Raw genomic sequence first — 27,103 nt, forward strand, 5'->3', positions numbered from 1 at the left:
TGAAAGGACGCCCCTGACTTCCCAGGGCCCACATTTCTGAAGCCTCCTGAGCCCTGAAACAGCTCACTAGCAATGCCAACAAGGTCCCTCCTTTCGCAATAGGGCAGTGAGGAGCACAGACCCACGACATACCCCATAGGACATCCTGCCCAGGGAAAAGATTTTCAAAGTAACCTTCTCCCTGCCCTACTAGATAAGGAAGAGGAAACATCTCCTCAGTTGGCCCTGGGCTGTTAAAAAATAAATTTATTTATTAAAAAATAAATAAATAAATATGTGGGCTTGGGTGGGAGGACTGAGATAGTGGGAAGATAGTGGGAAACATTCCTGGACTAGTTGGACTAGATCAGCCCCCCTGTCCTCATCAGCTCCAGATAATGCCAGAATGTGTGTCCCCTCCCCACAACCCCTAAGTTTCTGACTTTGAAATGTAAGGGACGATGGGAGGGTGCGTTTCATGGACAGCCTAAAAAGAACTTTAGCTTAGAGAGCTGAATAAAGAGCTGCCACAGAAAGACCACAGGAAAAGCTTGGAACTCGAAAGGTCTAGACTGGAGTCAGGTCTCTGCCCGCACTGGCTGAGCAATAGGGTGCGAACCATTTAAATTCGGTGGCTTCCGTTTCCTCGGCCATACACAATGGGGAAGGTGGTATCAGTTCTGCATACTCCAGGCAGAAGTGAGAACAGCTGAAAGGGCTAGGTCAGTGGCCTGCAAACTGTGGCTCGCGAGCCACATGCGGCTCTTTGGCCCCTTGAGTGTGGCTCTTCCACAAAATACCGACTTCTGCGCCTGGGCCACGAAGTTTCAATTGCACTGTATGTGCGCGCCCGCATGTGGTATTTTGTGGAAGAGCCACACTCAAGGGGCCAAAGAGCCCCATGTGGCTCGTGAGCTGCGGTTTGCCGGCCACAGGGCTAGGTGAATGGAAACTATTCTCACTACTCACTGAGGGGTGCCAGCCAGCCCTTCCTTTGCTCTGTTGCCTTGGGTAAGTCACATTATCTCATGTGTGTCTCACAATTATCATATGTAACATGAAGTTTGACTTAATGATCTGTCAGGTTTTATGCCTACGTAAAATACAAATAACTCTTTTCAACCCCAAACAAAATTACTCTGAATCTAACCCAATGGAGCCTTTCACTCATCCAAATGTTGAGTGACTATTGTAAGCTCGCCGTAGGGTGGGGGAAACAGAGAAACAGCCCCCTGAGAAAAAGAGGACCCAGGAAACAGCACCATGGCTTTCTAACATAAAGGGAAGGAGGTGCAAATTCCGTGTCAGCAGAGCTTGAGCAGGGGAGGTCAGTGACTGAAGCAGGCAAGATAGAGACCAACAGGGGGTAGTGGACACCATGGTGAACTCAGGAGTGTATGCCCTCTCTCAGGGGACAGCTGCTGGCCAGTATCCATTGACTTTTGTTTGTTTTTAAAGGAAAGGTGGGAATTTAGGCCTGTGTAAAATCTGACTTTTCTATCTTTACAACTAAATAAAACAGAACCACTCTGCAAGCCAAGCATAAAAGTCATGTGGGGTCATACAAGTTAGTGTTCTCTGACTTAGGGAGAAAAATGTAGATCATATAGCAGGGACAGGAGGAAAAGCAAAAGGCACAGAACTCTCAGGCTATGGAAAGACCTTGGAAAGTTTCCCAGACCAACCATCCAGCCAATGCCCCAGAAATAAAAATGGCAGAGTTTGAGGGAGACTTAGAATGGTGATCACAATGGTTCAATTTTATAGGGACAAGAGAGGGAGGGAGGGAGGGAGGAAGGGTAAAAGAGAAAGAAAGAGGTAGATGTCACTGGGGGATAAAAGAACAAAAGAGCTAAGAAAAGGCATTGAGGTGGCGGGCAGGAGGGCAATTTCAGGGACTCGAGGGGCCAAAGGCTTAACTATAGGGAGTAAGAAAGCAGAGGCAGTGAGCGAGTATAAATGATTCTTGTGAAGATTTTGGCAGAGAAAGGAAGGAAAGAGATAGTTTCATAACTGAAGGGGAATGCAGTCGAAGAATATTATATATATATATATATATATATATATATATATATATATATATGATGTGACCAAGCTGCTGATGATGAAAGACCCAGGAGGAAGGAGGTGGCAACTGCAAAGGAAAAGAAAGACTTCATCCACCAGGATGAGAGGGAGGCTGTGAACAGAAAAGATGTCAAGAAAGAGGAAAAGCTCTCCCCTGAAAGTTGAGGTTAAGAGGCAGTAATACTTAGTAATACTTAATAAATAAGTAATGTTACTTCTGAAGCAACAGATAGATCTACAATCTAATTATATTGCTGAGGAGACAGACTGATGAATAATTTAAAATTCTGACTCAGTTCAGTTCAATGCTCACTGGATCTGACAGTACACCAGCTTTTGTGTATGCTTTTTCCTGTTTGGTATTTGTTCATCAAACGCACACCATAAATAAGAAATGTCTATAAACCAAAAAGATACATTCCGTGGACACAATTCATTGTCAGGGACCTCATTACCAGGTGTAGGAATACTACAGAAGAAATATACATATATCCCAGGAGGTTAAGAATATGGAATTGTCCTTAAATTCTAAGTAACACTTTGCCAATGTAAAGTGACCCACTGACAGAAATTCCATAGTGATGTGTAAATGGTTAATAAGTCAGTGACTAATCGTTCCCCTGCACTGATACCTAAAGTAAGAGTGTGAGTGTGTGTGTGTGTGTGTGTGTGTGTGTGTGTGTGTGTGTGCGTGCGAGATGTAAAGGGCATGGAGGGAAGGGGGATCACCCAGAAGGAATTTGGCACAGAAAGAGAATGCTTTGAGTATTGACCATAATGACTTCGTACTTTTGTTTAAAATCTTCCTTCTTTTCAGCATATAGACAAATTTTTGCTCCATACATATGGAAACCTAATAGGTACATTGCCACGAACCTCTATAATTGAAGGCAATGTCATTTTGTAACACTTAGGAAAGTTTTTCCAGAAACACATTCTATTTCATTACTGAGAAATTGGTTTAATAATCAAGACACTTGGTTGTTCATGTTATTATATGTCACATGTGCACACAAGAGTGCAGAACAGCACAAGACTGCCATTCAGTCTCCTTCACAGGGTACAGACATGGCTGAACACTTGGTTAATTCAAGTGAACCGCCTCTGCTACTTAAAACCTTAGTTACTAACAAAACTGAGGATGTATATAGCAACATAATTAACATTTTAAAATAAATAATAAAATGTAAAATACCTTAAAATATTAAGGTTTTAAATTAGTTATTTTCCTCTTTTAAAAAAAACCTCAGATATTTGAAATTGTTGAGTAATGAATCATTTGTGAAAATTAACCTCTTTTTTTTTTTTTTGCTCCATTGTCCCTGGGTGGGCACAAACCAAAATAAACCTTTTATGCATTAGAATTTGAAAATCTGTCATTATTTTTGATGAAAAACCAAAATGTGCTCCACACTTCTTAAGGAATCTTTATAAAAATAGTGATCCTGTACCAACATTCAAAAGACTAAAAGATGCATGTGCTCTGAGGCTGGTGCAGGAGCCCAGAGCAATGATGGACAGACACCATGATTCACTTCTCAATTACTGGGCGTGTACTCCCAGACAAGTCACTTAACTTGTTTAAACAATGGGGCGGGGGGGGGGGGTTGGAGGAGATTAACCATATTATGGTTTAGCTACTAGAATGCTTATTACATGGTCATAACAACTGGTGGTTAGCAGTACTATAATAATGTATAGAAAGGCAAAATCACATGTGTCGTATCATTAAAGCACGAGGAAAAAGAATGAAAGGATATTTACGAAAATTATATGTGATGGGACTAAAGGTTATTTACTTTCTTTCCAACTTTTCTGGAATGTGGTTATATTACAGAAATAAATGACTTAAAATATTTTTATGTAAGATTTGGCTTTCAAGGAACACAGGAAAACATCAAATAATCTCCACACAGAACTATACTCTTGGCATGTGCCACGTGTATAATAAGAATGGTACAAACTGAGCATTCTGCGGACGCATGCAGCCAGGGGACAGTGGTTCCGTTCCGTTGATGCATACGGGAATTAGGGAAGAAAGGCTTCCGAAGGAAGAAGAGTCTTCATTGGAAGCTGGAGAAAAAGTTGAGCTTTCCACAGGTACAGGCACAAAGAAATACCCCAGGTGAGCTGTACAGGCAGCAATTCCAAGGTATCTGTTTTCCACGAATGATCAGCAGACCAACTTAGCTGGGGCTCTTGGCATGTGTAGGGGAAAAGGGCCAGGCTAAAGAATTTGAGGACTCCTTGGGGAGTCATTGAGGACATTAGACACCACTTGGTCATTATCCCCAGCCTCTGATTAAGGCTCTACAGGAGACCTGCATTTTTATGTTCTCTAAAAACTACCCAGAGGACCGGAAACGGTCCATTCATGCGGTGAAAACTCAATAAACATGAACTGATCTTTAGACTCTCAGCTCCCTGAAGTTTTCCTAATGGAAAACAAAAGGAAACTCTAAATTAGTAAGAGGCTGCTGAAGAACAGCTAGAGCATAAACTGCCCTGAATAAAGTTCCTTACCTAATTTAAAGGACTCCTTTTCAGACGGAGCCTAGCCAGGTTGCCTCTAGCTATATAGATTAAGCAGTTGTTCTTGGGAGTCCAGAGACCTGCCTTTGCCCTTAGAAATTCAGGAGTCAGTGCTCATTTTCCTTCTGTCGTTGTGGCAGAACAGAAGGCAACAATTACTTGTATCAAGCTGGTAACATTCAGAAGACATGAAAACCTGCACCATGGGACAGAGCCCACAGCACTAAAAAAAAATAAAGTAAAAATGCTGCTCCAAAGTGAATAGTGAATCAGAATGAAAGATGAACACCTGGTGCTAAGCAACAGAATAATTCTCCCTTACTGAGTTCTTAACAATATCTCTAACCTTCACTTAGAAAAACTAATTTACTTCAGAATTGAAGGAGAAAGTTAGAGTGACAAGCAACACAGTAATTCTGCCTTTCCGACAATTTTTCTAAATTGCTTTTATAAAAATTAATTTGCCTCAGAAATGAAGGGGGGATCTGGATGCTGAGTCATATAATAATTCTGTCTTTCCAAATCCCCCCCCCAAAAAAAATCCGTTAATAAGAATGATTTCAATCAACTGAACATTCACTATTTTTTTTAATGGTAACTCTATATTTAACCTTTTAAAGAACTGCCAAATTATCTTCCAAAGTGACTGCACTATTTCACAATTCCACCAGCAATGGATGAGGTGAACATGTAACTTTTTAATTTTAAAGGGAAAAAGAATACATTCAAAATACAAATGACAGAATCTTATTGTTCTGTCAGTTCTGATCATGAAATCAAAGACTGATTTGGGCCTTCTGCTCTCATCATTTTCTAGAGCAAAGGTTTTACATTCAGAAATAAAAGATAACATTGCTAGTCGCAGCTCTTCCGAGGGTCACCTTGGCAACTTCACACTATGCACCCAAACCTCCGTTCTTCTTCCTTGGAACACAGACGATATTTCCCAATTCCCTAACTCCTCAGGAGAGGAAGCTGCAGTCTGCCCCTTAAGGCCCCACACGGGATTTTCCATTAAGACAGATGACACTCATTCTATTCCTAGCCATAGGAAGGTCCTCTGAGATTTGCTTTTGGGTTGGGTTCCAAAAGTTGAAACCAACAAACAATACCTCCAACTGTACACATTAAATATGTGCAGCTTATTCTATAACCAAAGGAATAATCTCAGGCAGGTGGCAATTCATCTCAGAAAGTATTAGGGAATCTTCTCTATCTATAATAATAAAAGCATAATATGCCAATTAGACCGGAAGGCCTTCGGGATGAAACTGGGGCTGTGAGAGAGCCAGTGCCAGCAGCCGGGGGGGGGGGGGGGGGGGGGGAGGCCTACTCTTGCATGAATTCCGTGCATCGGGCCTCTAGTATTAGAGATAAAAGATAGAGGCTCCATGATCTAATCTCCAGAGTATCCAAAATAATTCACCATTATCTTAGTCTGGAAAAATTCTAAATTTGGTATAACCAAACAACTCACCCAGCTTCATTTTAAAAAGATCTCAGTAAGGTTACACAAGACACCTTCCAAAATAGCAGGAAGATAAACCAACGATAAAATATATGCTTAGAAGGTAATGCCAAAAGAAGTATAAAAGTTGGCAACATCTAAAAACCAGTTCATTTTTGGTTTTGGTTCAAAAGGTTCTCAGGTTGCTCATTCATTCATTCAATCAATACTTTCTGAGAGCCTACTAGGGGCAGGTGCTATACCAGAACCTCAGGAGACCAAGGTAAACCAGAAAGACAAGATGCTGGCCCTCAGGACTTCACATGCTAATGGGGGCCTAGAATATTGGGAGACAGTAACCACATTAACAAATAACTTGAAAAAGTTACAGAGAATAAAAAGTGCTATGAAGGAGTAACACTGACACTGATGATAATTATAGTTACCACATACTCAGCTCGTACCAGGTGCCAGGCACTGTATATAACTACCATTGGAATTAGCTCACTCTACGAAGGGGTTCTATTATTTTACAAATGAGGAGACCAGGCCCAAAGCCCCTCAGACAATCAGTGGCAGAGTCAAGACTTGAATCTCAGCCACCTGGGCTCAGAGTCCAAGTTTTCTCCCCCATGATCACACCACCTTGTGTGTGAAGCACAGCAAATAGAAGAGGAAGAACTACTTTAGATAAGGTGGTGAGGGGAAGCCTGTCAGAAGTGACATTTGAGCAGAGGTCTACAGAACAAGACATGGAGCCCTTCTTTCTGGCAGTAACTAAAGACTAAGAGTACTTGACTATTAGGCCACACCTACTTTATGCCCTACGCACATAAGGGACGCTTATTTTTATATCTACAGCGGAGGAGCAAGTTGCTAATTTTTTTTTAAAACTGGGTAAGTGGTATTTTAAACAAATGACTAGGAATCAAAGTAAAATGATAATTTTAATGAAAATGTATGTTTGCCATAAGCCTACAATACACAATCGTCTTTGAAAAACCATCCATAATCCGATGTTTAGCACTTACTTCGTTCAAACCTTCTGCTTGCTAAGAATCATGTCATCCTTGCCCAAGTGACTGCTAACCTTGCATGAGTCAGCTCCAAATTAATGAGGGTGTTAAAATCTTTCTATTCTATTTGGTAGAACACTGGTATTTTTGAACAAAGAAAGAAGCAAGATACTAAATTCTTTTTTTAAAAACTGTATTCAGTTCTTGACAAATATACTTTCTTATACATTTCCTGGCAGGGTGTCTTCAAGAATTACCTGGGTTTCCCCAAGAAACTCTTACCCCTCACCACTTCCAACCTGCTCAAATGTAGGAAGCTCCGGTCTAAACAGACTGGAATCCACAACCTCTGGGACTTCAGTGGAGAGAGGTCTGAGGCACACGTTTCCAGGAGGGAAGAGAGGATGTGAGAACAGCAAGAGAACACTATCTTAAGAATTTAAACAAAGTCTCCCAGGGACAGAATGCGAAGAGCCATTTATACAGCCATTCTTGCCCCTACCCAATGCCCCCAGCCAAGTTTCTCTTAAAGAATTCTGTACTTCAATAACAGGCCATCTGTTTGCAACTCACGCTATCACTACCACCTATTACCTATCCTAACACAGGTAGAGACCACAATTCACATTTGAGGGAGAAGAGAGAAAAGACCGTTGAAGATAAGAAGGGAGGGCCAACTAGTTCAGGAATGTTTCCCACTATCTCAGTCCTCCCACCCAATTCTCTCTTTACCTATCTCTAATGCTTAGCTCCTTTCAAATTACCCCACTCCTTAATCCCACAGCTGGAACCTACTCCAGGTCCAGAATCCTACCCCCAGGCCCATCCTGTTTAGTTTTTGACACATGCAAGTTCCTTGGGCCTTTCCATTACCAAAACCAACTGAGGAATTGGGGTGGTGGGGGAGGTCCCAGCTTCTGCTGACAAGCCTATGGCAAATGAGGACATTCCTCTGGAAACTCGGAATTCAGTTCTGAACTCATTTCCCTCATTATACGTGGTGGTGAGAGTCTTTTATTTGATCATGACTACACTCTGGCATACTCTGAGTCACAGTCTGATCTGAGCTCCAAACCACTGTGCATAAGACATAGCAGTGCCAGACCCTTTGAGGTATATTATCTCATTTGATCTTCTCAAAACATCTGGTGGGAGGTGGGGTGGGGGTGGGGGGGGTCAGTGTTTGGCAGCACAGTGAAAAAAGCAAAAGGAGCTAATACTGATGGAGACTTAAATGTATGTTTACAAGATCTAAAGAAAATAATTCACAAATGAATTTTTTTAACATAACCTGTTTTTATACTGGGAATGGTCTGGGCCCTGAAGTGGTTTACAGAGCAAAAGAAAAAGCATTATTGAGAAAAAAGCCCCAAGTTTGATTCCTAGAGTTGGCTTAGCTCTGAGACTGCCTCATAAGACCATCTCAACTTTACTTAAATGGTTGAATTTTAGTAGGTCGCTATTGAAATGTTCTCCCCTGTATTAGCAAAAAGGCTAAGCCAGGTCACTCATCCGCACATGCTTCCCTCCCCACCAAAACTTCCATCTGATGGCCTGACATCAAAGAAACAGCCAGAGTCTCTGAGAGATGGATGATTTGTTTACTTGGTCTCAACTGGCAAAATTCTGGTTCAAATGAGGGAAAACGCTCATTTGAAAGAAAAGAGGCAGAAGAAAAGAATGAAAATCCTTTCCACTTGGGCAGCAGTTTCTCTTTCCAACTTAAGACAGAGTAACTATAAATAATCCAATGATTCGAGTGACTCTGGACTTCCCCTGGGTGGATCTTTATGCCTCTGTGAGCAATTCTACACCCGTCCAATAACAAAAGCACAGCAATCCTTTTTCCTGCATCACACACCAAGTACTGGCATGCAATACTGATAATACCTAACAAGTAAAGACAGGCTTTCCTTGCGAAGCTTGTGCTTACCCATGCTCTTCAATGTAACTATTCGAATTCTTGGAAATCGTTGTCATTTTCCATGACCCAGAGTCAGAATATGTAAATAATAGACAGGAAGGAATGACTGACAGTTAAGAATTGTTTTTGGTGTTTACTTTCAAAGGAGGAAAAAAAAATATTTCAATAAACAAGACTATCTGAAGGGTGTGGATCAAGTTCAAGGCTCGTAGATGGTCTGAATTACTTTTCCAACTGATTTTTCGTGGGAACTTTGGCAATATCACACTATCTGTGGGGGAAACTGAGTGTCATTTTAGCTTTGAGAATCATGCCAAAACAAATGCCTCAGATAAAAAGATGGGAGAATAAGTGATAGTGGTTTTTCTTTTTTATATGCTTTGATATCTTAAATAACAGAATCGCATTCAGTTCCCTAAGCAATCAGTGCTCTTACTTTTTGGCTTTTGCACATGCTGGTCTGCCTGCCTAAATGTTCTTCCTGCCATAAAAATTCATCTTTTCCATTTCTCTTGGTTAACCCCTTTCATCCATCACACACTTAGTGATACCCACTAAGAACTCACTCTTCCGGAAGCCTTCTGTGACCTCAGCTAACTTTGTGTCGTCGGTTGGGCTGTGTTTCATTCTTTGAGGCTGCCTTCAATTTTGTTTTCAGCAAAAAATTATTTCGCCTAAAGGACATGACAGTGTGTGTACATCATGTAAGGAAGGCTTATTGTAAATTGGAACTTCCTGGTTCATTTTTAATTCGTGTTATTCCTTAAAATAATGCAACCATGTGATTTTAGACATGTTCTCTAAAAAGACTTCACTTCATCAGATTGGCCATACATAACCTTTCCGAATAAGGCTGATTAAAAAAGGGGGCGAAGGGAAAAGCTGCTCCTGGGATGGAAGAGAAATTCATTCATTCACTTGGAGTTTACTGGAGGCCTATTCTGAAAATCACTATTCTCATTCCGATGATGTGGCAGATAATAAAGGTAAACAAATAAGCAGACACATTCATCTTCCACCTTACTCGGGAACGTTATCAACCCTCCGAACCAGAAGCTGGCAAAGGGGATAGAACACCTGGAAACAGCATAGGAAGCACACAGTGAGGTTTCACAAGACACAGGACGCTTTCAGCAGGGGCACAAAGTGAAGGGTTTCAAATATTTCAGTCTCATAATCTCCTGTTATTGTAGTACAGGAGGGAGGAATTCTTCCTAATCCAATCTGTGATCTGGAACCGGGCATTCCTAGTGCTCTGTGTTGTGAGGACATTATTATTATTATTTTAATCCTCACCCAAGGATGTTTCCATTGATCTTAGTGAGGGTGGAAGAAAGAGAGAAACATCAATCAGTTGCCATACTGACCCCTTCTGGGGATCAAACCCACAACCTAGGTATGTGTCCTAACCAGGAATTGAACCTAAAACCTTTTGGTGTACAGGATGATACTCCTACCAACTGAGTACCCTGCCAGGACAAGGACATTATTTTTTTTTAAAAAAAACTAAGTTTTTGTCTCCCCCAATCAAAGTTTTACTGATATAAAATTAGCATACAACACTGTTTTTTTTCAGGTATGCAACACAATGATTTAATATATGTCTATATTGCAAAATGATTATTAGGACTTCTTAATACTCCAGTGGCTTGATTAAGATTTATTTGCTAAGCTAAATACGAACATCATATACATGTCTACAGATGAACTTACCTCGACATATGAAATTGGAAATATTCCTATTTTGTCTGCCAGCATTCCTTCAGCCCAGTTTTCATCCACTCTGCGGATCACAGTCAGAACATCATCCTAAAGAAACAATAAACATTAGTCTACCTGACCCCATCAAGCTTGTCACTGAATTTATCTTTTCAATAAAGGGACTAAAGTTCTAAGAATACATGAATAAAAACCCTGTGACATGCCTTTAGTACATGAATCCAATGTTTTGATGAACTAAATGGTAACTTTCAGTCAACCTGGTGCCCTTTCTGAGAGCTGTTAAACTAGAACCCCTTCTAACCAGGGGTTGGTTGCTCACTTTGTTTAGATCCACAGATTGCAACCTCTAGTGCTACCCAGCCTCTTGAACCCATGTTTTAGATGGATTCTCAGGCTCTCGTCACTTTCTCTCTGATAATACACCAAATGCCCATTTAAATGCATATTCCACTGTTTTTCTTTACACAAAACACAATATCCTACTTAAAATTCCAAAGCACACAGGGATTATCAATTCAGTTGATATATTCCAGCAAAGAAATTTACATAGAAAATAAGGAAGTAATGCTGTTTCATTTTGTTATTCATAATTTGGTGAATTAAAATCCCTGGTGGCACACATACCCTGTATAGCAACCTACAATTAAATTTAGGCTCTAAATATGAAAATGATACCACACAGAGCATCAACCAAAATTACCTTTCATATAGAACAACCCAAGCACAGAATTCCTTTGTGTGTGACTTTAAGAAGACTGCTTCCAGGTGTTTTTAAAAGCACAGTGATAGAGTTCACATAACACTATTTTACCTTTTTTTTGCAAAATGAAATATGAGCCCTATTGCTGTGTATCCAGGTACAGGGGACTAATTGGCAAATGGAAAACAACCTCACCCTGACATTACCTTTGCAAATGGGAGGCAATCTTTGTCTGCTTCCTTGTCTTTCACCTCAAAGTCATAAAGTGCTTTGCACTGAGGTGGGGGCTGAGGTAACGGTTTGATAATCTGCACAAAGTTGGTGGGGAAAAATCCATGGATCCCGTTGACTTCCCCGTGGTACCAATTTTCATCCACTTGTCGCCGCAGAATGATGATGTCACCTTTGCTGAATTTAAGGTCTCCAGGCTCTTTCCCTTCGTAGTTGTATAATGCTTTGGCACATGGTAACTGAGGTATACCCTTAAAGAAAGAGATGAGTTTTAATGGAAAAACATCCTCAACGTGTCTGAAAATTTAACTGTGTTATCATTCTTTTCAAGCCAAGGTCAAACCAACATGTTGCCCTCGGAAGAAAATCTCACATAAAAAAAATTATACATGTGTCTCACCAAAAAAATAACAAACAAACATATGTCACAGTGAAATAAGAAGAGTTGACCACCCATGCACACCCCCTGGGATTTAGCCTTCTGCTCCTAAGTCTCATTTTGTGGGGTATGCTAGGAGTATTTATTTGATACATGGAAATACAACTGCTGAGTCTGGCTCTCTGGTATAAAATTCATAAACTCATTAAAAAAACAACAACTTATTGCCTGATAGTAACTACCATATTCAGCAGGATAAATGATAAGCACTGAGAAGAAAAAATTAAACAGGAGCACAATTCATTCACTGACTGACTGCTCGGAAACTTGGTGGTTAGAATCAGAGTTTGGCTTTGGGCAAAACTCTCCCAACTGCTTTTAATGTGGACAGTAGGACCTATTGTCTCATGAACACTGGTATTTATTGAGGGCCTACTGTGTGCCAGGGCCTGGAATACAACAGTGAGTCAGAAAGCCACAGCTGCTGCCCTCTCAGAGTTTATCATCTGTAATCACACAGACATACAGTCTTTCACAATCTGCATAAGATCCTTCAACTTGGCGCTTTCCTGGTTACAGAGCACCACTGGGTTGATATGCTAATAGTTGAGGTTATAAATGTTATTAATTGCATTCTGAATTTAAATGACAGGTTTAAAAATGTCATGTGTGTGCGCGCCAAGGCAACCTAATCATCAAATGGGTTAAATGTGATATTTCCCAATGGCATTGGAGGTGCCCATTCTTGAGCATTAGCTGTCACTTTAAGAAGAGCTCTGGCCTATCTGGGACACTTCTGCCTATCACTGATTTAAAGACTAAAAGGCAAATCAAACATGTATATCATAATTCACCGAATGAGATTCCTGGGCTCCTGCTTTTCACGTACGTATTAATTTATGCATTCATCCAGAAAACATGTATCGCAGACAACATGCTAGTGCTGAGAACTGAAAGAGGAATGGGGCTCAGTTCTTATCCTTAAAGGACAAGGTGTTAGATGGAATTATAATACAGGGTAGTGAGCGCGATGATAGAGTTATGCTAGGATACGGAATTCAACAACAGAGATATGACAGGGGTGCAGAAAGCACAGGTCGGTGGTGGGCGAAAAGTGAAACACTTCCTGGAGGAAGTGACACCTGAGCCAACTGAAGGATACAGAGGAGTCAGCCAGGCAAAGCTGGAGTAGAAGAACGAAAGGCGAGTGAGGGCACTGCAGGCAGAGAACACAGCCCCAGCAAAGACATGGAGCGTGCTGTGCGGCGGGAGTGGGGTTTTATACAGAACACGGGGTTTTACAGAACGTGGTGTTCCCGGAAAGGGACTGCGGAATATCAAGTTGGGAGAGGTGGGCAGAGGCTCGACTGTGGAGAGTCTTGAGTGACATGTGAAAGAGCTTCCATTGCCATGTCCCTCAGGCAGTGACAAGCCACTCCCAGGCTGCAGGCACGGCCAGCCATGAGAAGAGCCGTGTGCCAGGCAGATGAGTCTGGCGGCAGGATGGGAAGCGGACAGGAAGTGGGGCTGGCAGGCAGACAGCTCTGTGCAAAGCACAGGCCTCAACTAGTTGAAATAGTTTTCAGGTTTCCTCTTTCTAATAAGTAGAGCAAGAGGGAGGATTACTCATGTTGCTACCCTCTCCCTAGTCCCCGCCCCCACAAAAAAACAACAACAAAAAAACGGATGAGAGTGCTACACCCTGGATGGCAACAAAACTCCGTAATATAGTTTTTTTTTTAAAAAAAACAGTTTGGTTTCTAGTCAGAGATTTAGAGTCTGACCTACTTATAAAAGCCAAACTTTTTTTTGTTAATTTTGTTTGGCTGAAGGGGACCAGCCAATTCTTGGATCTCAACATGTTATTGGCAGGCGTCTTGTCTTGGCTTGGCCCGTAGGATGTTGTGTTTGGTTAATGAGAGCTGCTCTGGAGGCCAATGCTCCGGAAGACAGGGGCTGAGCCTTCCAGAAGTCCTGGGACCCTCATGTACCCCTCTGACTTTGGGGCCCTGCCTTAAGATCCTGCCCCGAATGGCCTGACTCCTGCTGCCCATCCTTGATCTAATCTTGTAAACAACCCTGCTGCCCCTTTGGCTTCCCCAGAAGGGAAATGCCCATCAGGAACTCAGGTGCTTCACAATCCTGTGAACTTCGGTCACATTCCATTCAAGGTCCAACCTTATGGAAGGATTCTAATCTCTGTCTACTCTCCCGGAGAGACCTCCCTACACTCTCTTCTTTACTATGTCTTTCTCAAAGTCTGGTTACCACAATTAACAGTGCTTCCCAAGTCAGGTTTGAGGAAATAACAGTAAATAAACACAGCAATAAATATGACGGTGAGAGTCCAGCCAGCATGGCTCAGTGGTTGAGTGTCAACCTATGAACCAGGAGGTCATGGCTCAATTCCCGGTCAGAGCACATGCCCGGGCTGTGGGCTCGATCCCCAGTGGGGGGTGTGCAGGAGGCAGCCTATCAATGATTCTCTCTTATCACTGATGTTTCTTTCTCTCTCCCCCTTCCCCGTCCTCTCCAAAATCAATAAAAATGAATTTTTAAAAATATTACTATGAGGGACAGAGCAAGAGTGATTGAGCCAGAGACAGAGCACTGACAACGACTGCAGTAAACGAATTCTTGCAACATAGCTGATGGGGCCATGATCAGACAGCAAAGGGAACCTTTTGGGAGCCCAAACTCCAGAGCCATATGCCTGGGTTTGAATCCCAGCTCAGCCACTTACAAGCTGTGTGATCTTGAGCGGCTTGACCTTTCTGTGCCTCATTTTCTTCATCTGGGTTGTCGTGAGGGTTCAGTGAATGAATGTATGAAAACCACTACAAATGGCCCAGCAGGCAGCAAGTGCTACAAGCGCGAACTATCATCATCATCATCATCATCACCCAGAATGAAAAGCCTGTTCGCCAGGGAAACACAGCACCTGAAAATGCATTTGTCTCCATGCAGCTGAATGCCTTTCTTTTTGGACGAATTCACATAGCAATTACATTTTAATACATATTCACTGTAGAACAATGCAAAGAATGCTCCTCCTAGGAAGTGTTCGGGGTTTTGAAACGTGTACTTCTGAAGCCCACATTTGTTTTCTGAGTGGAATCCATTCATCTTCTGGTTGAAGAGAAGAAATTACAAATTCACAGACATGCACCGTTTAATAGGGGATGGCGTTTTAGATGTGGCTGTAGTTCATCTTGACAGGGCTAATGTAAGGCACTGGATGCCTGCATGAATTAATTGAAAATCCTATTACAAACTTGGTGACAAATAACTCTATTCACCATTACGGCCTGTTCTCTCGATTTTCCCCCCACCTCAATTAGCTCTTTTTGGCCTGCTCTGCCCAAATCCATGCCAGCCAAACCCATGCACCGAGATTCTGAGTGAGCACTCTTAGAAACCATTCTGAACTGCTCCTTGAGGAGATCTGTAACATTCCAAACTACCCACAGTGTGGTTCTTTGGTGATATGCTGATGTGGGAACTGAAGGAATTTATTCCTTCACAGATCACTTCTACACACCAGTGGCCTCACGGACTTATTAACATTTCCACCTCACAAAAATCTATTAAGTGTTCCTAAAACCATCAATCATGCTTATCACAATGAGCAGCAAAGATAAAACTTATCACAGGGGTACCCATTATGGTTAGCCTAGTTACATCTCTGTGACTGCAACCTGAAATGCATTCATTCACACTGACTTGCTAAGGTTATTTCAATGACCAATAACTGCAGAGAAAGAGTCATAAAGCTTATGGCAATCTAACCCAGGAGCAGACATTTGTGCATCTGGCTGTGTTTTTCTATGGTGTTCTTTTTCAATTCAAAGAGGCAAAGAAGCCAGTTTGTGTCGAATTTCTCAAAAGAAGGTTTCCCACATTAAATGAAATGAATTCTACTCTGATTTCAAATCAAGCCAAGTTCAGTGATCTTTAAAAGACCTATTCCCACACAGACTGCAGATGATTAAGGCTAAACGGTTAACGACTTGGAAGAACAATAAAAGAATGTATTTTTCTTCCGCAACATCTAAAGGATAAAGACAGAACAATTGGCTGGATAGCCTAGGACTACTCTTGTGGGTGAAATACACACAGAGCTCACGGAGGCACTGCCTTCTCATTCATCTCCTTAGAAAGGTCGGGGAGTCATGTCAGCACCCGGGCCCTTTGCCCTCAGCGCCTTCGGCGGGCTTTCCGAACGGCCGCCTTTCTTCTGCGTCCTCTCATCAGGCCACGGCCCCTGAGGAGCCGCACAGCTTACATTTCACTTGGCTCCACATGAAAGGGAGGCTTAAAAGGAGAGAAAGCCAGAGAGAAACCAACTCCGCAGTCTAACCTGGGGTTTGCAGCTGTCACTCACGCTGCCAGCTTTATCAAAAAACTTGGCAATTTAGACAGGGGAGGCAGTATAACAATTCTAAATCTAAAATACATTTAAATAAATGATGACTCTCTTGCTCATAGAGAAAAAGAATACCTATGATAGTGAGCCAGTTTTCCTTCTCAAGTAATTTTTGCTTCTGTGTTGTATGTACAGGTATTTTATCTGACATTAAAATCCTCATGAGATCAGCACACAAATATTTTTGATTAAATGTTTTACCCTCCATTTCTGTACCATCAAGTGCATCCCGATATATCTGGCAAAGCACTACTTGATGATCTAGCTGAGAGTCTAACAGGTAAATAAAACATTCACTGACAATTTATTTTATAGACTCTAAATGCCAATGCTCAGATATAAATGCAAGACAGCCTCCTGAAATTCAAATTCCTTCATGCATTTCTTACTGCTCCATAAAGTAAAAGAGATTCAATGACCTACTAAAAAGAATATCTAGAAGATACTCTTGTCATGGGAACAGCAATAAACTGTATAATTTTGTAATTTAGTTATATCTAAACTGGTACAAACTCAGGCTTATTCCAACCTGAATTTCAAAAACTACCCAGAAAGAATCGAGGCACAAGGAATCACAGGAATAGGAGGTAATGCACACAAAGGAATAAGTAGCAAAATGGGTTGAGGAAAGAATTTTTTTAAAAACGTCCTTTGTACAACGAAATACATGTTGGCTTTTCTCTAAAAAATGAAATATCTACCAGGATATAATAACAGTATTTATAAAAATACTGATTCTTTAATTGTTCATAAGTCTTAAATATTATCCTCAAGATGTCTAGGTTGGATCATCACTCAAATATCATTGAACCATCACTTGAAATATTTCCACTTCACTATAACAAACATTTAAGATGAACATTATAAGTTATTTTTCCAAAGCAATATCTGAAGGGACTGAGAATTCCATCCTCCCACATGAGTCAAATACTGAACCAAATATAAATGAAGTTAGCCGAAGTAAAAGGATTATGTTCAAACATCAGAGATAAAATAGCAGAGTTTTCTAACAAGAAAAAAATGATCTTAGATCCTTTCTATGAACCACAATATAGAGAACAGGTAAATGAATCTGTGTGGGATGGAGACAGGCACAGCCATCCCCTTGGCTCCTCTCTCCTACTTGTCCAGGACACCCTGAGGGCACACCCAGGAGTGCAGTTTGGAGGGCAATGCTGTAGGGAGAGAAGTGAACTAAGGGCCACTGTTTAAAAAATACCCATATTTAGGGGCTAAAAACACCAAGAACTAGAGGTCAGGAAGAGGACCAGCAGAAAACAACCATTGTTTCAAAAACAATGCCTTATCCACATCACCCATGTCTTTATAATCTGGAAATGATTCCCAATTACAGCATCAATGTTCCAAACAGTGAGTTTTATGGCCCTCCATTTGGACTGACGGTTCCACATCATATTTTCCACACTCAGCAGGCAAACCAGGCTGCTGTCATCACCTCCAACCTCAAACATGCCATTCCTCCTCGCTATTGCTCGGATGTTGTGTCGCCCCACCCGCCCTACAAATTCATGTGTTGCTATCCTGACCTCCAAAGGTGATGGTGTCTGGAGGTGGAGCCTTTGGGAGGTGATTAGGTCATGAGGCTGGAGCCCAGTGGTTCTCAACCTTCTGGCCCTTTAAATACAGTTCCTCATGTTGTGACCCAACCATATAATTATTTTCGTTGCTACTTCATAACTGTAATGTTGCTACTGTTATGAATCGTAATGTAAATATCTGATATGCAGGATGGTCTTAGGAGACCCATGTGAAAGGGTCGTTCGACCGCCAAAGGGGTCGCGACCCACAGGTTGAGAACTGATGCTGGAGCCCTTATGAATGGGATTAATGCTCTTATAAAGGAGACCCCACAGAGCTCTCTAACTCCTTTCGCCTGTGAGGACACAGGGAGAAGCTGCCAGCGATAACCAGGCAAAGGGCCTTCCATAGAACTCAACCATGCTGGTGCCTTGATCCTGGACTTCCCAGCATGCGGAACTGTGACAAGTGATTTCAGTTGTTTATTGAGCACCACCCGGTGTCTGTGGAACTTTTACTAGAGCAGCCCAAATGGACAAAGACACTCCTGCACCAACATTCATCAAGAACAGCCCACTCTCCCTCCACCTTCCTGCCTCGGGAGTCCCCAGCACTTGTTCATGGATGATTATACAGCTGCAGTTGATAATTACGCTGCATTTCTTTCACTTACATCTTTATGTCTTTCTAGGAGAGCTGCTTCTGTTGTCTAGAATCAGATGTAAATAAGACGATTCTGGTGTAAGGCCACAAAACAGACTCGTTCTCTGATATAAGGGCAGCCTGTGCTCTAGGACGCAGCGCAGCATTGCCTCCTTGGGGAAGACTCTCCCCACCGTCCCCAGGTCTGCAGAAGGTGTGGCTCTGCTGCACCCACAGGATGTCTCGTGCAGACTGCTGTTACGGCCTTGCTCTCCCTCAGTTTACAACCTGTTTCCCCTACTAGATTGTAACCTCTGTGAGACCTGGGACCACGTGTCATCCATCTTTACGTTATAAGCTTCTACCTCGGTGTCTGTAAGTAAATTCTTGCTCTATGAATAAAGGAAAACATGTTATGGGTGTGGCTCAGTTGGTTGAGCGTCATCCTCCGAAAGGTTGCCAGTCAGGGCACATGCCCGGGTGGCCAGCTCCATCCTGGCAGGAGGAGCGTGGGAGGCAGCAGATCAATGCTTCTCTCAGACATCGACGGTTCTTTCTCTCCCTCTTCCTTCCTCTCTCTCTAAATAGCAATAAAAAACAAACCAAACTTTTTTTTTTTAACATTATCTCTACTGGGCTGAGTGCTAAAATGTGGACACCTAAGTGGAAAAATACCGTATCCAAAGAAAAGGCAACCTGAAAGCCCGGCCATTGTGGCTCAGGGATTGAGTGTCAACCTATGAACCAGGAGGTTGAGGTTTGATTCCCAGCCGGGTACATACACAGGTGTCGGGTTTGATTCCCAGTAGGGAGGTGCAGGAGGCAGCCAATCAATGATTCTCTCTCATCATTTATGTCTATGTGTCTCTCTCTCTCTCTCTCTCTCTCTCTCTCTCTCTCTCTCTCTCTCTCTCTCTCCTTCTTCTTCTTCCTTCCTCTCTGAAATAAATTAAAAAAAAGAAAAGAAAAGAAAAAACAACTTGAAAACCAATTCTAGAGAGAGTCAGGCTCAGCAGGTTTGAATATTTATGTGTTCCTGGTATTCCACGTGAATGGCAGACCGGTAGCCTCTGCTTTTGAAACTGTCCTCAGTGCCTCCCACACAGCACTTGGTGGACATGCGACCCTGAGACATGAGAGGAGCAGGAACGTCATTCCCATTCCCCAAGGTTGCCGGGGCACCTGGGCACACAAAGGAGGTACAGAAAAACCCGGAGAAACAATAGTAGTACTGCTGACGGGTGTCCACTCAATAAGCTCTGGAAACACAATACATTCTGGGAATGGGCAGTTGAGTGCTTTGTACTGAGCAAATTGTCGGCGTTTGAAAAATGTGAAACGAATTATGCAGCCAACCACAGCAAACAAATATTTTCCTTACAGACTCACTCGGGAGTTATGAGGAAATAGTCATGAAAATGATATACGGCTTTTATCTTGGATGGCCTTAAAAAGGGAGTATTCAACAGACAGACAAATCATTAAAGAAAACAAATCTTATTCGTTTCTCTAAGGGAACATAGCCATTGAGATGCAGTCACTGAACTAAAATGCAGGAAATTCATACCACTCGTTGCCCTGAATGTTAGTTTTCTGTTTCATCACATGCTTAATAATTACAATAGTATTTTGCAAAGAGCAAGAAAATTTATTGAGAAAATTCCCTGTAGTAACTGGAGCTACTATCTTGAGAACGTAAGACAGGATGAGAGATAAGTCCTGGTAAAAGGTCAAGTTTCTCTCTCTTTGAAAAACAGCTGGATTCCTGCCCTTCCCTTTGCCCTGCCTAAGACTCCCACCTGCCCCCAGGATGTGGGACTAGATAGGAAGGAATAACCATCTGCATGGCCTTGTGTACTCCATACAGAAACCCAGGAAGGTAGGCAGAGTCAGGAACATAGGAGGGGTGGAGAGGGGGGTGAGAACAGGTTTTACAATTAAATAAAAAGGGTAGGAAAGGCCTCGATCTAATTCAATTGCCTGGTTTTAGGTTGGGTTTTTTTTTTTTGTCCAGTGCTTTCATGAATATCCTGGAGAGAGTTTGCTCATGTAATTAAAACATGACATTAATTGGGGAAAGATGACTCACAATTTCAGAATTAAAACAACCTTAGAATAGACTCAAACCTATATGGACAATTAGATAAAAGTGCTAAGGCAACTCAACTGGGGAAAATAAAGCCTTTTCAACAGCTGGTTCTAGAATAATTAGAAGCTCATCGGGGGAGGGGCGGAATGAGTCTTGACTCCTACCTCACACATCATATACAAAAGTTAATCAGAGATAAATCTCAGAATCACATGTAAAAGCCAAAACTATGAGTTTTCTAGCAGAAAATAAGGGAGAATATCTAAGGGATGAGGTATGCCAAAAAAGCTTAACTAACCATAAAAATTTATAAAGAGGACTTCATCAAAACTGAAAAATTCTGTTCATTAAAAGACACAATTAGGGAAATAAGAAATTCAAGGCACACATAGGGAAAATATTTGCAATACATATATATGACCAAGGACATGAATCCAGAAACATAAAGAACTCCTACAAATCAACAACAAACAACACAATTTAAAAACAGACAAAACATTTGAACACACTTCATAAATGTATACGTAGTCATGAGGAGGTAGTCAAGATCATTAGTAATCAGGGAAATGCAAAATAACACCACAATAAGATATTATATCACTCTCATTGGAATGATTAAAAGTTTTAAAAGATTGACTACAGGGGGTCATGGTTCGATTCCCAGTCGGGACACATGCCCAGTTTCAGGCTCAGTCCCTACTAGGGGGTGTGCAGGAGATGGCCGATGGATGATTCTCTCTCATCATCATAGATGTTTCTATCTCTCTCTCCCTTTCTCTTTCTCTCTGAAATCAATAAAAATATATTTACAAAAAGACTGACAATGTTGTCAAAGATACAGAGCAAACAGAACTCATACATTGCTAGTGCGAGTCTAAAATGGTACAACCACTTTGGAAAACTGTTTGGCAGTTTCTTATAAAGTTACACATACACTTACTCTATGACATAACAACTCCAATCCTAGGTATTAACCTAGGAGATAAAGATATATGTCCACACAAAGACTTGTACAGAAATGCCTGCTGCAGCACTATTCATAATACCAAAAATTGAAACCCCAAAATGTCCATCAGGACAGGAGACTAGATAAACACTGGAATCCTTATTTAGAAAAAAAAAATGAATGACTGATACACACGAGTGAAAAAAATCAGAATAAACATTGTATGGCCCTAGCCAGTTTGGCTAATTAGCTAGAGCGTCGGCCTGTGGACTGAAGGGTCCCGGGTTCAATTCCGGTTGGGGGCACATGCCCAGGTTGCAGGCTCGATCCCCTGTGTGGGGCGTACAGGAGGCAGCTGATCCATGATTCTCTCTCATCACTGATGTTTCTATCTCTCTCTCCCTCTCCCTTCCTCTCTCTGTAATCAATAAAAACATTTAAAAAAATTATATGGTTACATTTACATACAGTTAAGAATAGTTAAAAACCAATATACTGTAATAGAAATCAGAAGAGTAGTTGTCTGTAGGGGGTGGAGAATGAATGAAAGGGGACATGAAAAGAATTTCTGTTATTCTCTAGTAGTCCCTCTGCCCTTATCTGTAGTTTTGATTTCCATGGTTTTAATTACTCATTCTGAACTTTGGTTCAAAAATATTAAGTGGAAAATTTCAAAAATAATTCATAAATTTTAAATGGAGCATCATTCTGAGTAGTTTGATGAAATCTCACACCATCCGTTCCATCCTACCCAGGATATGATTCATCCCTTTGGCCAGACCTTCCACGCTGTATATGCTCCCCACCCATTCATCACTTCAGAGCTGTCTCAGCTATCTGACTGACAGTGAATATCACAGTGCTGTGAGTCCTTGTGTTCAAGTCACCCTTATAGTAGGCACAGTGCCTATGGCATTTACCTCACTTCATCTCACCCCTTAGGCATTGTATCATCTCACTTCATCACAAGAAGAAAGGCAAGTACAGTACAATTTTGAGAGAAAGATTACATTCATATAACATTTACTATAGTTTATTGTTATAATTGTTCTACTGTATTATTAGGTATTATTATTAATCTCTTACTGTGCCTAATTTAGAAATTAAAGTTTACCACAGGTATGTATGTATAGGACAAAATATAGTATATTTAGGGTTTTGTACTACCCAAGGTTTCAGGCATCCACTGGGGGTCTTGAAACATATCCCCTGTGGATAAAGGGAGACTACTGTAATCTACATCTTGACTGGGATGTTGGTTATCCAGGCGTAGAAATCCCTCAGCCCAGCCGACATGGCTCAGTGATTGAGCATTGACCTGTGAGCCATAAGGTCACGGTTCAATTCCCAGTCAGGGCACATGCCCAGGTTGTGGACTGATTCCCAGTGTGGGGCATGCAGGAGGCAGCCGATCAATGATTCTCTCATCATTGATGTTTCTCTCTCTCTCCCTCCCTCTCCCTTCCTCTCTGAAATCAATAAAAAATATGTATATATTTTTAAATAAATCCCTCAAAACTTAATACATTCCATGTTTAAGAACTGCAATTCATATATGTAAATTTTACCTCAATATTGAAATGTTTTAAAATAAACCAGTAGCAGCACTTGTAAAAAAAAAAACAAAAATTAGAAATGACCACATACAGCAGATCTGCATGGAGGAAAAGATATAAAAGTACCACAGAGATAACAAGCTACACTGGCAATCAAGAGAGGGGCAAACTGGAAAAAACAGAAATCTGAAGTCCAGAAGTATAGAGTTTAGAAAGACGACCCCTTTTCCAAAAGGAATCCATCTCTGAGGTTCAGAAATAGGAATCCATAATGTATGGTTTCTGGCTATAATCTAACCCTGCATTTACGAGCCAATCTCTCACTAGATGTCCAGGATAGATTCTGAGTCCCATAAACAAAAGGAACTGCAGTATTCAGTGGGGAGAGATGTAAATGATTAAAGTGTCTGGAAAATATTATGACAGGCAAGGTGCAGAAATTGCGATATATTAGTGGGTAGCATTAAAGTAAGTCTTCAAATACAATGAAAAGGTCTTACACAGGGAAAGTAAGTCAGCTTCATGTTCACTAAAGAAAAAAATACAGGCTTAAACTGATGTGTGCATTATTTAAACTGGATAAAGGAATTTCCTGATGGTGAAGGGTGTTAAAGAATATCACAATAGATTATGATATCTTTCACTGGAAACTCTTAAAAATAGGACAGCTTCACAAGTTTGGTTCTGCCCACAAGCAAAGGAACAGATTATAATTTACAATCTCTAATAATGCTATGATTTCTTTGGCAATCAGACCATTTGAAAGAATAATTTTAGTCTTGATAATTTTGTCCTTTCTTTTTTAGGAGTGGAATCTCAAGAAAAAGGTAGTGATGAGGTATGGGAGAGTGAGCGGGGGCGGGGCCATGGGGGGGTATTGGGGGGGGGGGCGGGGTGAGAATATGAATTAGCCTGCAGAAATCAACTCAAATGAAGCCAGCCAGCTTCAATACTCCAAAGCCTATCACAACCTATTACAATCTTATTTGGAAAAAAAGAGGCAAGCTCAGCTGTGGTCAAGCACACCAACCTGTCTTTCATCTCACTACTTTGCTTACGTTGAAAAAGTAATACATAATGTGTGTTTTTCTGTTACTACTCTTCAAAGGAGTGTTCTGCTAGTCAATTAAATGTAATGTTTACATAGTGACGATTGAATAATTACTGCAGAATAACACCCTCTTACTTTGAAATGGATCAATGATATAAAACCAATCCTGTGAAACCCAAAGGGTAGAAAGAATGTCTTTAAAATATAATTAAGTCTTTTTATTAAAAATACACATTATGTGTTGAAATTCTGGCTTTAAAAAGTATTAAAGGTATACACTGAATGCAGAGACGATCTTAGAAGTGTTTCAACTAAGCTATTTCACCTCTGAGTAAGTCTATTGTAAAATGATGCTTAAAAAAGACTTGGAAATATTCTGTGCTACTAAAATGAGTATTACTAGAAAACACCAATTGCCTTTACTTTCTAAATTCTCCATTACATGATTGTGCAAGAAATGCTACGATAAGGAAAAAAATATTCATTTTGCAATGAATAATTTTACCAAGAGTTATTTTAAAACAAGCAGTTTTATTAAAGCTCCTCTCCAAAAAAAAAGAGTATTCAAATTCAAGTATATTAATCACCAAAAATAAGAAATAAGAGAACCTTAAGGGGAAAAGATTTACTAACTAAGCCAGTTCTGACAAGCCCAAACGCAACTCTTTTAATTTCACTTAAATCATTAAATAGTAGGATACAAATTACAGGTATTTCCAACCAACATAACCATTATATAAAAGTGATATATTAATTTTCATATTTCTAGGTGATTAAATATATAGCAAAGAATATAAAATTAAGCAAGATTCCACATGTGTACATCTGGGACTACTTTTATTAAGCATTTACTATGTACTGCATAAGAATATCATTCTACCTATATTCATAATCATAGAAAATTGAGATAATGAGAAAATTGGTCATCTGAGATGGTCATGGCAACAGATTAAATTACAGTTTTTAAAAATGTTTATTCATATAATACACTACATTTGCATGTTTAAAAAATTATTTAACTACATGTTTCCTTGGGCAAAGCAACTAGTTTTTCATGTTCACTGGGCTCTGAGCAACTTGAGGGCAGAGAATGTATCTCATTCATTTTTGAATCCTGACAGTCCAACCCATAGCACAGAATCAACTCATGAGACGACTGCTTTTGTGCTGCCTCTTACTTTATTCCATCCTTCAGAGATCTGCCAGACTCGCCTTCTTAAAAATGTATATTTACCAGACTGTCTGTCTTATCCACTTTTTCTTCCCTAAATACCAAAATCAGTTCCAATCTTGTTTGGCACTTAAGATGCCCACGTCATGACCCAAAATTGTTTTATCAAATACTTCACACTCCTCTCCAACAAGAATCCAACAGTCTAGTTAAACTAGATTCCCTCCAGCTCCTTTAATATGGTCTCTCTTCTCCCACTTCGGGGATATTTTTCCGCCACTCTCTCCACCTCAAGAATCCTCTTTCCAACACCTCACGTCCACTTGTCAGAAGTCCATTCACCCTTCAAGACACAATTCAAATACCACATTTTCCAAGCCCTTCCTGATTTCCGAATACGGATGTAGAGTCTTCTTTTGAACCCCAGAAGGTTTTGTTTATAGTCCTCTATTGGCTTTATTGTACCTCTTATAATATGCATTTGTGTACTTAAATAATAACCCTACCAGACTCAAACCTTCCGAGAACAGGGATAGTCTCTTGTGCCTTCTTGAATCACCTGCAGAGTCTAGTACTATATAGTAAGCATACTTACTGAAATGAATTACATCAATCCCTCCTCTCTAAACAACTCTTCTTCCCACCTACTGGACAATTCAGAGAAACAGGGGGAAGTTTCTCCACTTTTAACTTGTACCTCTGTTCAAGTTGGCAGTCTGTGTTGGGTGTCCCACTCGAAGGAATTTTGCTTAGGAAATTTTAGTGGCTATTTGCCTATATGTACCAACCAAGCAAAACGTCAGGGGACTGACGTGGGGTCTGCTTCCATTTTTTGCTGTTATACCTGACCTAGGCAAGGAAATCGAAGGAAGAGACTTAAATCAAGGCAGTAGTTTGCGGTGGGGTGGGCTAAGCACGTGCATTTAATTGCCTGAGTGGCCTCCCTCCTAAGGTCAAAGGGAAATAACAAAAAGTGTGCTTTTAAAAAGTAAAACCAAAGCAGTTCTAGAAAATAGGGAAAACATCCATTAGCATACTCAAAAAATTTCAGGAACTTCTAAGCAGAATGAAAGCAAGTTGAATCAGAAAAATTTCAAAGGCTGGATTGAAAAATCTATAGGGCATGGCTAAAAGAAACAGTGGTGACCTTCCTCAGGAAGTATAGAGGGAGGGGAAAGACAAAGATGAAAAATTTAAAAAGTTAAGAGAAATGAAAGATAACTCTAAAAAGATCCAATATCCATCTAAAGTGAATTTCATAAAAGAAAAAAAAGGAGTAGAGACAATAAGGGGGAGAAGCCTCATGAAAGAAATACAGAAATGAAAGAAATTTGTCCTCAGCTAAAGACACCCAAAATCTCAGCTAGAACAATCTCAGTAAGTACCAAGCAGGATTAATAAGGGAGGAAAAAGGGATTCATATTCATACACATTTCATTACATTTTAAAATTCCAAAGATAAGAAAAAAATTTGAAAGATTTAGGCCAGTGATGGTGAACCTATGACACGCGTGTCAGAGGTGACACGCGAACTCATTTTTTGGTTGATTTTTCTTTGTTAAATGGCATTTAAATATATAAAATAAATATCAAAAATATAAATCTTTGTTTTACTATGGTTGCAAAGATCAAAAAATTTCTATATGTGACACGGCACCAGAGTTAAGTTAGGGTTTTTCAAAATGC

General features: G+C 40.7%; 1 protein-coding gene across 8 annotated transcripts in view; it reads right to left on the reverse strand.

The window, feature by feature from the left end:
• Positions 1-27,103, reverse strand: part of SH3RF1 (SH3 domain containing ring finger 1) — a 220,736-nt gene that overhangs the window by 102,812 nt on the left and 90,821 nt on the right. For 7 of the 8 annotated variants that reach the window (XM_036314160.1, XM_036314158.1, XM_036314162.1 and 4 more), the window contains exons 3-4: positions 11,594-11,869; positions 10,679-10,774 (exon numbers count right to left, since the gene is read on the reverse strand). In XM_036314160.1, the coding sequence (XP_036170053.1) occupies positions 10,679-10,774; positions 11,594-11,869 (372 nt within the window). Of the gene's footprint in view, positions 1-10,678; positions 10,775-11,593; positions 11,870-14,740; positions 16,036-27,103 lie in introns of those variants that run through there. The other variant, XM_036314163.1, reaches the window with a different exon arrangement.

Source organism: Myotis myotis, unplaced genomic scaffold (genome assembly GCF_014108235.1).
Source record: "Myotis myotis isolate mMyoMyo1 unplaced genomic scaffold, mMyoMyo1.p scaffold_m19_p_6, whole genome shotgun sequence".
Taxonomy (NCBI): domain Eukaryota; kingdom Metazoa; phylum Chordata; class Mammalia; order Chiroptera; family Vespertilionidae; genus Myotis; species Myotis myotis.